Source organism: Physella acuta, unplaced genomic scaffold, assembly GCF_028476545.2.
Source record: "Physella acuta isolate Inbredline_101_S28 unplaced genomic scaffold, ASM2847654v3 ptg000174l, whole genome shotgun sequence".
In the NCBI taxonomy this organism is placed as follows: Eukaryota; Metazoa; Mollusca; class Gastropoda; family Physidae; genus Physella; species Physella acuta.
Window position 1 is genome coordinate 289,563 of NW_026731693.1, and position 13,796 is coordinate 303,358.

General features: G+C 34.4%; 1 protein-coding gene across 4 annotated transcripts in view; it reads right to left on the reverse strand.

Annotated features, from left to right (window-relative positions):
* Window positions 1-3,627: 3,627 nt before the first annotated feature.
* The window catches only part of LOC131936283 (centrosomal protein of 164 kDa), a 30,020-nt gene continuing 19,851 nt past the window's right edge, over window positions 3,628-13,796 (reverse strand). For all 4 annotated transcript variants that reach the window (XM_059293199.1, XM_059293200.1, XM_059293201.1 and 1 more), the window contains 12 exons: window positions 13,191-13,417; window positions 12,744-12,772; window positions 12,389-12,465; window positions 11,309-11,459; window positions 10,751-10,912; window positions 10,189-10,327; window positions 9,741-9,881; window positions 7,769-7,856; window positions 6,617-6,696; window positions 6,108-6,186; window positions 4,657-4,815; window positions 3,628-3,797 (listed from right to left, as the gene is read on the reverse strand). In XM_059293199.1, coding sequence (XP_059149182.1) covers window positions 3,671-3,797; window positions 4,657-4,815; window positions 6,108-6,186; window positions 6,617-6,696; window positions 7,769-7,856; window positions 9,741-9,881; window positions 10,189-10,327; window positions 10,751-10,912; window positions 11,309-11,459; window positions 12,389-12,465; window positions 12,744-12,772; window positions 13,191-13,417 — 1,459 coding nt within the window. In that variant the 3' untranslated portion in view covers window positions 3,628-3,670. The remainder of the gene's footprint in view (window positions 3,798-4,656; window positions 4,816-6,107; window positions 6,187-6,616; window positions 6,697-7,768; window positions 7,857-9,740; window positions 9,882-10,188; window positions 10,328-10,750; window positions 10,913-11,308; window positions 11,460-12,388; window positions 12,466-12,743; window positions 12,773-13,190; window positions 13,418-13,796) is intronic.

Here is a 13,796-nt window from a genome sequence, read left to right on the forward strand (position 1 = left end):
TATGAAGATATTGCAACCGTGGGCAATCATTACACAATTACTCATCTAGACTAATCAACCAGATGAATATAGGTTTCCTCTTCTTATATTTATTCTGGTACTGGACTCATGTGCACCTTTTCACCAAGACAAAAATAATCAGACTAACTCACACACAATGTACAGCAACCAGTCCTACACAAAAACATCACTATCACCCTATACCAGTCACATTATCCATTCGTTCACCAATATTCACTTGCACCAACCTATGTTGAAGACATGCATCACAACACTTACCAACATGAAGAGATACATGAACAAATAAATCATTTAAAATAACTATAAATTGCATGCATAGTAAAACTTATTTTATTAACACAAAAATATACATAGTATACCAGAAAAATATATTTATTTACATTTTGACATAGTGTGTAAAGCTTAAGAGGACGGTTAAAACATTGGCAAAAGTTAAATATGATTTACAGTACTGAGTCACTTACTCAAAACGTAAAAAAAAGTGGATGGCAAAAATTCACATTTTGATTCAGTAAAATTTAATGGCTGCTGATAGCCTAGACATCCCACATCAAGTTTTTCTGATAACTAGCTCTAACCTTAAACCTCTAGTTATAAGTTATTTGATTTTGTACAACCAAACCAACAATAACATGTTTATATACATACATGTACATGCATTCAAACTTGCTAAAACTAGTATACTATTGACTTTAAAAAGCTATGTAAATGAATCTACATTACACATCATTTATGTTTAAAGTTTTAAACTGGGTATTAAACATAATATAGATCTACATCAGAAATATATTAAGTCAGAGACAAAAGTAAATTTTATTTCATCTAAAGAGTGATCTGTAAATCTAAGAAAAATGGTTAAATTATTTAATAAACTAAATTTTCATTTGTTAGGGCTGGGAAATTTATAAAATTTCAGGAAGTTATTAATGCACTATTTTCTAACCCTGGTGCATAGCCAATGACATAAGGTATAAGGTAGAAGGCTCTTTTAAACAGAAGCTAAATAATAATTATGAACACAATAATCAGATGAGCCTAGAGGAATCCAGGACATAGGAAAGACAGACTCAGTCCTCAGGGCAAGTAGTCACCCCTCCACCCCACATTATCCAAAAGAAGTCAGAAAAAATATCCAGCCCTAATGGCAACCACCCACAATTATCATAACCCCAGCCCCCCCCCCCCCCCTAAACTTAGTCTTTAGTCAGCAAAGCATATGCAAACATTTTCAGAGGACATACAAATCTCTTCATGCATCCACTATCAAGCACACAAAAAAGTTGCATACATTTTAAATTCATCTCAAATATTTAGCTATAAAACTGGTGAGTTAAAAATTACTTTAAAACACAGTACAGACATTTATCAAGCTTAATCATTGTATATTATTATTATTTAAACAATTTTTTTACAAGATTAAATAGATTTTGTAGTTACAAATTCTAATAAAATATTTCTTGCAAGTTTTACACATCCTTAAAAGTGTTTAGGAATTTAGGAATTTTGCTATTGAAGAATGTATAGCATGACCAGAGAGATTGAGAATCTATAGTTACTTCCCTTCTTGCAAGACAAAGTGATTGCTAAGTATAGAAAAATGTTAAACAAATAAATTGTTGAAGATTAAAACAATTAAATCTCATGTTAAAATACTCTAACAAGTCTTATATAAAAGCTGCATTTAAAAATTGTTTTCAACCAGTGAATCATTCAAAGACTTTGATTATTTGATTAGCATTTAAAAGTATAAGATTAAGTCTACATGTAAAAATATAAGCATTAAAATTTTGTTTTACATGGAAGACAAAGATATAGTCTAAACATTATTTAAGCAGTGTTAATTATATTACATAGATTTGAATAAATTTAATAAATAGGAAGCGTCTGACTGTTACAAACAGTAGCCAAGAAATGAACACAACAAATTATGTTGTGACCTTATGTCTTATTATTTTTATCCTTAATCTATTATATTTTTTTGCTGTTTATCTAAAAAACAATTGATACTCAGAATTCTTTTAGCAATTTGAAATATTTTTAGCATTCACTCAAATGGCAGATTTTAAAACTTTTGATGCAATCGTCATCTGTTTAAAATCTTTTAGCAATCATTTAAATGGCAAATTTTAAATAATTTGATGCAATTAAAGTGACAATAAAATGTTATACATAAAAAAACTGCATAAAAAGTGAAACACAGATCTATATTTTGTGTTTGTGGTGAAAGCCTTTATGGGCTACTAAGGCTTTAGAAAATACAATAGTATTAACATGTACAATCAGAAATGTCTATTAAATGTCAGATACATGTAAATACAGAAAAATGAGAGTAAGGTTCAAATGACACCAGGTCAAAATTAAGTATCCTGCTCTATCACAGAAATGCTTGTAGAATAGAAATAAAAACAGTGAGTTGATCTAAGTATAGGCTGTTTAACATTGTAATATCAATCAGATTCATGTCTACACTCTGCTTCTATTATTGTTTACCTGTTTGTTTAGGTCACAGTTTAATAAGGTTAAGTGATCAAGTGGCCAGATAATGCAATACAAAATAAGATTACATTTAGTACACAATAGTCCTGATTTTAAAACTTCTAAAGAAAACATTTTGGCATGTATTTTATAGATGTATGATAAAATTATTAGTGATATCAATATAAATGATATATCAATTTTATGTAAAGTATTTTTAAAATGAGTTGTTACACACAAATAATTTTAATCTAATAATCACACTACAATCTTTAGACTGGGCTTGATGTGATTCAATATTACTACAAGAGTGAGACAAACTAAACAAAAATAATTATTGGAATTCACAATATTTCATTTTATGAACAGATAACTAGAAAAAAATAAAGTTTAATCTATAAAAGTTGATTATTCCCCTTTTTAGAAACTTTACACATAGCTCCATCATTGGTAGCTCATAATTAAATACATTTTTCAACCAGGTGATAGATATATAACAATTACTATAACCCCCAAGTCCTAACTCACCCCATAAAAAAGGAAAGAAAATACTTTTTTAAAATTTTGTTTTATAAAAAATGTGCAAACCACACTTGGCAGAAAAATACAAACAAAAACACTTGTGTCATTTCATTACATAGAAATGGGAAAGGTCCAAATTTTAAAATATTCTTTCCCCAGATGACAACATCTGTCATAGAAGAAAGTGTTGGATAGATAAATACATCTAGTTATTTGTTATTCATTTCTTTTGTTTTCATAATAAAAGTTATTAGTCTCAGTGCATATAGCACACTAACTTTAACAAGTGAGTTCTAATTAAAGTTTCCCATGTTAAACTAACAGCAAAAACAAATGTAATATACAAATCTTTCGTTTCTTTTAAGTGTAAATATAATTTTTTATACACAACAATTCACAATATAAATTTTGATTGTAAAATGCTTGTCTCGTTAGGGAAGTATATGCCAAGAGAGACATTTCTTTTACATTCACCTTTAAGTGCATAAGATCCATTCAGAGGTAAATTTTTTGTAATAGTATAATACAGTACTATTTACAAAAAACGTTTTACATCACACTAAAAATATTTTCTTCGGTAAAAATATTTTTTGCTTGGCATCGTACTAAAGAATATCTGATGAGTATAATAGGATTATTAATACACACAGTATCAATAGTGCCGGACTCGTATTTCATCTTTGTCATCCAGCTCCAGTCTAATGTTGGAACCGTACCTGGGAGGGGTGGACACTCCAGGCACATCTTTCCGTCCGTCTGTCAGTGCACCAGTACTCAGTCTAACATTGAAGTTAAGGGAAACAACTTAAAGTGAAATTATCAAGTGGCCAGATAATGCAACACAAAATACGATTGCATTTAGTACACAATAGTTTTGATTTTAAAACTTCTAAAGAAAATATTTTGGCATGTGTTTTATAAATGTATGATAAAATTATTAGTCATATAAATGGATAATCAATTTTAGGTACTCAGTCTAACATTGAAGTTAAGGGAAGCAACTTAACATCATGTTAACAATTTTATCACTTTGTAACTGGCTTCAATCAGCCTAAATAAAATGTATCGATTAAAACCTAGGGTGAATAATTGTGCACGATGATAAAATCTGCCAAATAAATTTGCTATATTTATGCCAAATCAAATTAAAAACTTAATAAATCTGGCTAAAATAAACATTAGCCAACAGATGTTTCCTACTTACTTAACACATTAAATGAAAGTATAACTTGATTTACACACATATTAGGTTTTTAAGAGAATACAAACCTAAAAACATCATGTTTAACTACAATTTTCCCAAATTTAAGTTTCACAGTGATCCCCCCCTACCCCCCTTAATGTTTCACAAAGACCAACTGGTGACTGCCTAAAGTTTTACAAACCTGCTAATGACCCCCTTAAGTTTTACAAATTACTAATGACCCTCCCTCCTAAAGTTTCACTAACTGCTATTGATCCCAAAAAAGTTTTACAAACTACTAATGACCCCCCCCCCCCACACACAAAGTTTCACAAACTGTTGATGACCCCCCCCCCCCACACACACACAAAGTTTCACAAACTGTTGATGACCCTCCCCCCCCCCCCCCCCCCCAAAGTTTCACAAACTACTGATGGCCACAGACAAAAGGATACACAGATCCAGTCTCCCACAAGGCCGTGTTGTTAACTGAGGGCCCCACACTCTCCAGCCTGTTGTGGTGCTGCTTGAGCCACTCCTTCTGTTCTGCCAGCTGGGTCTGGATGGAGGGGGAGGGGCGCGGCTCCAACAGGTTCATGTGGATATGTCTGTCCCTGATCATACACAAATATAAAAATATAGCACAAGTTCCTTTTCGGGTCTGACACTCCATGGTGAAAGTGGAGTAGAATCCATCTGTTTCTGTAGGGGATCGGCATGGTCGAGTCGGTAAAGCTCATGGTTGCTAAACCGAAAAGTCTCGAGTTCGAACCCTCGGGCAGATGAGGCTCGTTAGCTGAGGACAGCCACTCTTCTTGGAGAGACAACTCCAAAATTAAACAACTGCTGCCTTGTAGTTTGTTCTTGGTTGGACAAAGGCTATGGAAGCAAATCCAAAAAGAAAAGCAGGCTGAAATCGGAGTCAATGGCCTCAATGGTGCATAACCAGTTGACACGTAACGCTTAATTGTGTTGGAGGCGTGGTCGAGTCGATAAAAGCTCATGGTTGATAAATTCGAACAAAGTCTTGAGTTCAAACCCACTGGCAGATAAATCTCGATCCCCTTCATTAGTACACTAATAATTAAGAACGAAGAAGAAGAAGAAGATCTGTTTCTGTGACCTCTGCATATACAAGGATAGTGTAGTCAGCACTATGCCCAGCCACCTTTACTTTTCCTAACACAGGGATTTTCAACAGACTCCCGGATTTGATTTCAAGACTTTTAGGCTAGCAGTCATATACTCTACCATTTGACCATGCCGCCCCATAATAATATAATTCATGGTACTTCGAAATACATGATTTAATTTGATCTTCTATTATAGTACTTTTTTTTATAACACTATTCACCTGTCCACTAACAATGCAATAGAAACTTGTACATAATGCACCCAGTTATGAGTGAACTAGACTAGTTGGGGTAGGTAAAGACAGAAGGGTACTACACTTCAAGTAGAACCCTTTCACAGGGATAAACAACTCAATTCTTTCTCTTTGACTTAGGAACTCTCTCTCCTTCCTTCCCTCCCTCCCACCTTCCCCTGTCTCTGGTACATAGATTTTGTCTCATAACTAGCTCAAGCAACTAACCAGGCAAGCTTAAACAAGGTGAAAAATCTCACCCTTGTTACCAGCCACTAGACCAATGCATTTCTGCTCGATTTTTTGCTTCCTCGCCCAAGGCATTGTTGCACCACAAAGTATTGCCTAAAGGGGCAGTTGTGTCATGGGTTCTAAACTCATGACTTTCAGTTTAGAAGATAAACGTTCTACTGCTAGACCATGCCATCCCCACAATACATGGACTATCAAATTACATAAAGAAGCATTTGTGTTTCTTATTTTACCTTCATACAATAACTCATTAAAAAAGTGAAAATTGTTAAGTCTTTAGATTATTACCTAACAGACAATGATGTGTGCCCATAGCCCTGAGAAGGGGTGAAGTAGGACGGTCCTGCAGTAAATGGAGGTCTGTGTTCTGTTGAAAATATGGTCAGTAAAATTTTCTGGTTTTTTTTAATATCACTTTCTGCTTAAAGTTACAATTTAAGTAATAATACTTTAATAATAGAAAGTAAATAACAACTTATGTAGAATATTTAAAAAATTTATTTTAATCACCTCACCACCAGAATATCTATTTTAATCATTTAACCCCAGAACATCTATTTTAATCACCACCATTAGAATATCTATTTTAATCAACTCACCACCAGATTATCTATTTTAATCAACTCACCACCAGATTATCTATTTTAATCAACTCACCACCAGATTATCTATTTTAATCAACTCACCACCAGATTATCTATTTTAATCAACTCACCATCAGATTATTTATTTTAATCACCTGACCACCAGATTATCTATTTTAATCACCACCAGACTATCTACTTTAATCAACTCACCCCCAAAATATTTCTTCCACTTCCTCTCTAGCGACTGCTCAGCTGTGTAAACAAGTGATGAGTAGTTCCTAGGTGCTGGCCTGTGGGATATGATGGTCATTTGATACCAATGATGGTCATTTAACTCAAAATTATGAAAATTTTAAAACTTAAGTCAGTAAATTACATTTAAAACAAGGTATAATTATTAAAAAGTTTGTTTTATTTCTTCATCTTTGTTCTTAATTTTAGTGTTGGAAGGGATCCCCTCTAACACAATTAAGTATACATGTCAACTGGTTGTGTGCAACTTAGGCTGCTGATTCCAATTTCGGCCTGCTTTTCTTTTTGGATTTGCCTTCATAGCATTTGTCCAACCAAGAACTAACTACAAGGTTTTGGACTTGTTTCTCCTAGAAGAGTGGCTGTCCCCAGCTATAGAGCCTCATCTGCCAGAGAGTTTGAACTCAAGATTTTTTGGTTTAGCAACCATGAGTTTTACCGACTCAGCCACGCCGAGCCTTTGTTACATTTAAAAACCACCTTAGCCCAGCATGGTTTTTTTAATGTTTAGTGTAAATTTAATAGTCCTGTAGTTTTTTAAATGAATTCTAAATTAGAAAATTACGTTTAGTGTAAATTAAATAAAACTGACATTGTACGCTTTCTAAAGTATACCAGTATTTAACTCAAGTAATTAGTTTTAAAGCAATATTTTAAACGAGCCGACCCGCGGCATATCATACGCCGCTATTTAGTTGTTTTATTTTCTACTTTTCAGTAATTCATAATTTGTGAATTCGACAGCACCAATGCTGCCACTGAAAATATTTGCTTTAAAACACTATCAGTAGGTCGTTAAGAACCATACTACCCCCCCCTCCTTTCCCCCCCCCCCCCCCCCTCCCTGTGAAAGCAGCCTCCTCTTAGTTACCTCACCTAAGTTAAAATAGTTTCAAACTAAATTATCTGCCCCTAATAGCCGTCACTAAACCCAGCTCCACAAACGTAAACATTTAGCGTGAACCACAGCTCATCAGACCATGTGGGGGGTGGGGTGGTAGGGAGCGCGCTTACAGCTTGTTTTCTAACGTCTCTCAGAAGAGAATTATATATATAGATTATTTTTCAGCCTATCAATATAGATTGTGAATTAAAGAATATTGTACCTACCCCTGTGGAGGATGTGGTGACCAAACAGATTTTTCAGGTAGATTAGAGTAGAGGTGGCTTGAAGTTGGGTAGGGAACAGTGGCCCGGTCTGTAGGAGGACAAGACAAACCTTTACATTGGTGGGTGAAGGAATGAGAACAAAGGTTACAAATTGTAACATCATATTGACTCAATGAAACCCACTACAAGCTAGTGAGATAGTTTTACCTGTGACTTGCTCACTGTCTTTGTAAAACCAACTACAAGCTAGTGAGTTGATTTTACCTGTGATTTGCTCACTGTCTTTGTAAAACCAACTACTAGTGAGTTGATTTTACCTGTGATTTGCTCACTGTCTTTGTAAAACCAACTACTAGTGAGTTGATTTTACCTGTGACTTGCTCACTGTCTTTGTAAAACCAACTACTAGTGAGTTGATTTTACCTGTGAGTTGCTCACTGTCTTTGTAAAACCAACTACTAGTGAGTTGATTTTACCTGTGATTTGCTCACTGTCTTTGTAAAACCAACTACTAGTGAGTTGATTTTACCTGTGATTTGCTCACTGTCTTTGTAAAACCAACTACTAGTGAGTTGATTTTACCTGTGAGTTGCTCACTGTCTTTGTAAAACCAACTACTAGTGAGTTGATTTTACCTGTGATTTGCTCACTGTCTTTGTAAAACCAACTACTAGTGAGTTGATTTTACCTGTGACTTGCTCACTGTCTTTGTAAAACCAACTACTAGTGAGTTGATTTTACCTGTGAGTTGCTCACTGTCTTTGTAAAACCAACTACTAGTGAGTTGATTTTACCTGTGATTTGCTCACTGTCTTTGTAAAACCAACTACTAGTGAGTTGATTTTACCTGTGAGTTGCTCACTGTCTTTGTAAAACCAACTACTAGTGAGTTGATTTTACCTGTGATTTGCTCACTGTCTTTGTAAAACCAACTACTAGTGAGTTGATTTTACCTGTGAGTTGCTCACTGTCTTTGTAAAACCAACTACTAGTGAGTTGATTTTACCTGTGACTTGCTCACTGTCTTTGTAAAACCAACTACTAGTGAGTTGATTTTACCTGTGAGTTGCTCACTGTCTTTGTAAAACCAACTACTAGTGAGTTGATTTTACCTGTGATTTGCTCACTGTCTTTGTAAAACCAACTACTAGTGAGTTGATTTTACCTGTGATTTGCTCACTGTCTTTGTAAAACCAACTACTAGTGAGTTGATTTTACCTGTGAGTTGCTCACTGTCTTTGTAAAACCAACTACTAGTGAGTTGATTTTACCTGTGATTTGCTCACTGTCTTTGTAAAACCAACTACTAGTGAGTTGATTTTACCTGTGACTTGCTCACTGTCTTTGTAAAACCAACTACTAGTGAGTTGATTTTACCTGTGAGTTGCTCACTGTCTTTGTAAAACCAACTACTAGTGAGTTGATTTTACCTGTGATTTGCTCACTGTCTTTGTAAAACCAACTACTAGTGAGTTGATTTTACCTGTGACTTGCTCACTGTCTTTGTAAAACCAACTACTAGTGAGTTGATTTTACCTGTGAGTTGCTCACTGTCTTTGTAAAACCAACTACTAGTGAGTTGATTTTACCTGTGAGTTGCTCACTGTCTTTGTAAAACCAACTACTAGTGAGTTGATTTTACCTGTGAGTTGCTCACTGTCTTTGTAAAACCAACTACTAGTGAGTTGATTTTACCTGTGAGTTGCTCACTGTCTTTGTAAAACCAACTACTAGTGAGTTGATTTTACCTGTGAGTTGCTCACTGTCTTTGTAAAACCAACTACTAGTGAGTTGATTTTACCTGTGAGTTGCTCACTGTCTTTGTAAAACCCACCACAAGCTAGTGAGATAGTTTTACCTGCGATTTGTTCACTGTCTTTGTAAAACCCACTACAAGGTACTGTGTTAGCCTTTACCTGTGACTTGTTCAGTCTTTGTAAAACCCACTACAAGTTACTGTGTTAGCCTTTACCTGTGACTTGTTCGCTGTCTTTGTCAATGTAGTTTAAAACCCGTGAGAGCTCTGTGTTGATTTTGTGGAGGGCTCGTGAGAGGTCATCACCCCTGGGTGATGGAGTGCGATATGCTGGAGCTGATGTGTACCTGTTATTACCTGTGGTTGAAAAAAAAATTTAATGGAAATTTGAGGTGAAAAAACATTTTATTTCTATAAATAAGTGAAAATTATTTTATTTTAATTCCAAAAAATATTTATAAAGAAAATCACAATTATTTTTTCTTAGAATTTTGAAAATAATCAGAATATTAGAATAAATGTTAAAATAATGTTCCATGTAAATTACTCATGTCAAAGACACAGAAACACACATAACAAAGAGATCCGTTAGAAACTTTATTTAACCTCATGTAAACGCCACAGAAACACAACAAAGAGAGAGACTTATTAAAACTTGTTTTACCGTATAAAAAACTCTCCAAACTGGCATTAGAGCTACTGATGCCACTGCTTTCATCATCACTAATGTCAAGGTTGGGAAGTTTGGAGCTTTTCCAGGGCCTTGCAAAGGGGGAATACTCTGATTCATCCTCACTATCGTTCTGGAATGGTACAAGGTAAACATTGCATCCAGATTCAAATTAAAATATAAATAACTACAAGTATCAAAATAGGCTTCTGGGTAGGTCTGTAGAATGTTCCTGAGTCCATCCCACACTGATATATTCTAGATCCAAGTCAGGAAACGTAAAAAAAAATTAGCAGACCATACAATTCATCAAATTGTACAGAATCAGGTGAACTCTACTTCTTCTGTCCTATTACCCATATAGTCCAAACGTGTACAGGTGGGTTTTTATTTATAAATTTACTGTTAATGTAATTCTTCAACTGAACAGCATATAATATGTGAAATCAAGACCAGATTAAATTCACAAAAATTATCATAAATATCTAATTGTTAAAACAGTAGCACAACATAAAGAAGCGTATACCACTATAAAGCTAAAGTGGACAAGACTCACATCTTTCACTAACTCTTCCATCTCATGCAGCTTCTCCTCCTTCTGCTTGACCAGCCTTGACCCTGAGTTGACATGTGACTGGAGGGCATCCAGCTGATGGGTTTCCTTCTCTAGGGTCTGTCTCACCTCATCCAACAGCTCAGCTCCCCGCTCTGACAGATTCTGACAAGTACACAAAAAAATGTTGTGAACAAAGTTTTGTCAACCTTCACAAATTTTTTTTTTAAAGTATTCAAGAATAAAATTTTCACACCATGAAATGACATGGTGAAGTTGTAGAAAGTAAAGAGTTCCTTTTTTGAACCTGCCATGGGGCAAGTGAAGTAGAGTCAGTACTTTGCCCATCCGTCTTTACTATCACTAACTTGAGTAAGGTACCCATCAGAGCTGAGTGGACTCAGGGATATTCTACCAAATTGAGCACAGACTCAAACTCAAGGTTTTCAGGTTAGCAGTCTAGTGCTTCCCTCAAATACAACTAAACTGTAACTGTAAGGGAAGTGCAGTCCAATACCAAGAGTGCATAATTCTACAACACAGTGCAACTTTGACACTTACCCCATGAACCCTTCTTGAATCTTTCACCAGCTCTTGTTTGGCTGCGGCTAGGGCTGACTGTCTCTGTTTCAATGTCTTCCTCTGTTTCTTTAGAAAGGCTTTAGCTCTGGCTATTGTCTGCCCTTCTTTGGCCAGGTGTTCTTTCATGCCCCTGTAAATGTAAGGGGACATAACTCAAACGAGAACATCTATATATATAATTCTCTTCTGGGATCAGTTAGAAAACAAGCTGCAAGCGCCTCCTTGCAGTCCCCTCTCTTTCTCTCTATCGCTATTACTACCACCCCCCACCCCACCCCAACATTGTCTGGTGAGCGGTGTTCACTCTAAAGTTTTACAAAGCTAAATGTTTACAAATCGTAGAGCCGTAGAGCCGGGTTTCTATTATGGGCAGATAATTTAGTTCGATTTTAAACCTACAGGAGGTAACTAAGAAATAACTAAGAGGAGGCTGCTTTCACGGGGGGGGGGGGGGGGTTGGTGTAGGGTCGGGGTTAGGGGAAAGGGGGGGGGGGGTTAGTGTTTTAAAGCAAATATTTTCAGTGGCAGCATTGGTACTGTCGAATTTACAAAATATGAATTACTGAAAAGTAGAAAATAAAACAACTAAATAGCGGCGTATTATACGCTGCGGGTCGGCTCGTTTTAAAAATTATTCAAATGATCATTTTAACAAACAAACACATTTTTCTAAAATGAAGTTATTCTATACAAAATTGACATTTTTTTTTAAATGTAAAGGAATACATTTTTTAATGTGTAACAGCAGTAATATGAGATTTGTTTTTTAAATTAAACAAAAAGGTGTCTTCAACATATTATTCTGAAATATTACTTTGGAAAAATAAATAAATAAAATCTTTCAATAAAATAATTTTTGCAAGTATAACAAAATATGAATAAAAAATGTTAGCTAATTATTCTGAAATGGTTCAATTATCTTCCTCTCATTCTCTCCCCTGACCCCTACCCCAATCTCCCCTTGCGCAATAAAAATTAAGATGTAAAATGTAACCTAGAGAAATTCTTCCAACTCAAAAAAACATACACAGTTCCCCACCAAAAACTTCTTCCACCAACCTTTTTTCTGTGCCAATAATGCTGGGTTCCAGCCAATCATCATCTGCTGCTAGAATATCTTGCCATGACACCCCAGGCTGTGGGCACAAGGTCAAGGTGATCAAGCCAGTGGTTTGTAAGCAGCTATTTACTCAATATTTTCTACATATTGCTAAACATAATTGTGGTAAGGCAGCTATTTACATATTTTCTACATATCACAAAATAAAAATGTGATAAAGCAGCTGTTTACACATGTTTAAATATTAACAATTATAAGATTGATCTATCACAAAGACTACACTATTTCCTAAAACATGCTTGTTATTCACTATTTATATTGTTTAAAAAAAAATCAATTATCTAGTTCACTTACCCTCAGCAAGGTCTTGGGTTTAGATAAACCTGAAAATTGAAGAATAAAATTCAGATCCAGTGTATGTAATCATATAATTCTAATACCACATATTTTTAGTCTAGGCTACTCTGAGAAACAAATCATGCAATAAAAATACCATACATCTGTCAATGTCTTTCACCCTTACACTAAAAGACACTGTAATAACATTTATTTTGGTTAGATTATACCATATAAAATACTGACAAATCAACATTATTAACAAAAGCTTTGTAAAATTTTGATTATCTATTTTATTTTTGTTATTCTCAAGTTTGTTAAGGAAATAAAAAAAATGATTTGTTTGTCCTACACTTTTCTAAATTTTTCAATTATTTTGTTCAATATAAGTTAAATCTGATTACTAAGTGTAACTCTGGAATCTGTGGTGTTATTTTCATAATTTATAAAAGATATTAAACCAACCTAAATCGAAATCATCCTCGAAATCATCTGTGACCCGTAATAAATTATCCCGAAATGGGCTGGTCTGGAGGTCAGTCATGCTAAGTTTGGTAGGAGAAGCAGACGCTGAAGGGGCAGCACGAGAACTCTCCGCTCTAAGGAAACTAGCTTTATCTGTTTCTTTCTCAAACTTGTCTTGAAGGTTTTCAAATTCTTTGAGTTTTTGTTCAACCCTTCCTCTTATCTCCCTGCATAAATTTATAAAAACAAAGCTGTTTTATTTTACATACAAGTGGCTAATTAACTTAAATAGGTGTTAAAAAGTTAGTTGCACCTAACATTTTTTTAATCATTCTACCCAAAGTTCTGAAAGAAGCTATTATTTTTATTATTAAATAAATGATTTTAAACAATTTTTTTTCTCTAAAAAACCAAATAAATTGTAAACCACTTATGTTACTTATTATTATAATTGAAACAAGCTCAATTTACATTGTGACAATCTGAGCTCATTTGTGAATGAAGTACTTAAAAGAGTTCTCAATTAAAATATTAATTCTCGATGCTAAATGAAATTTTAAATCGATATAAAACAGTAATCATAACAAAAAAATATTAATAATAGAA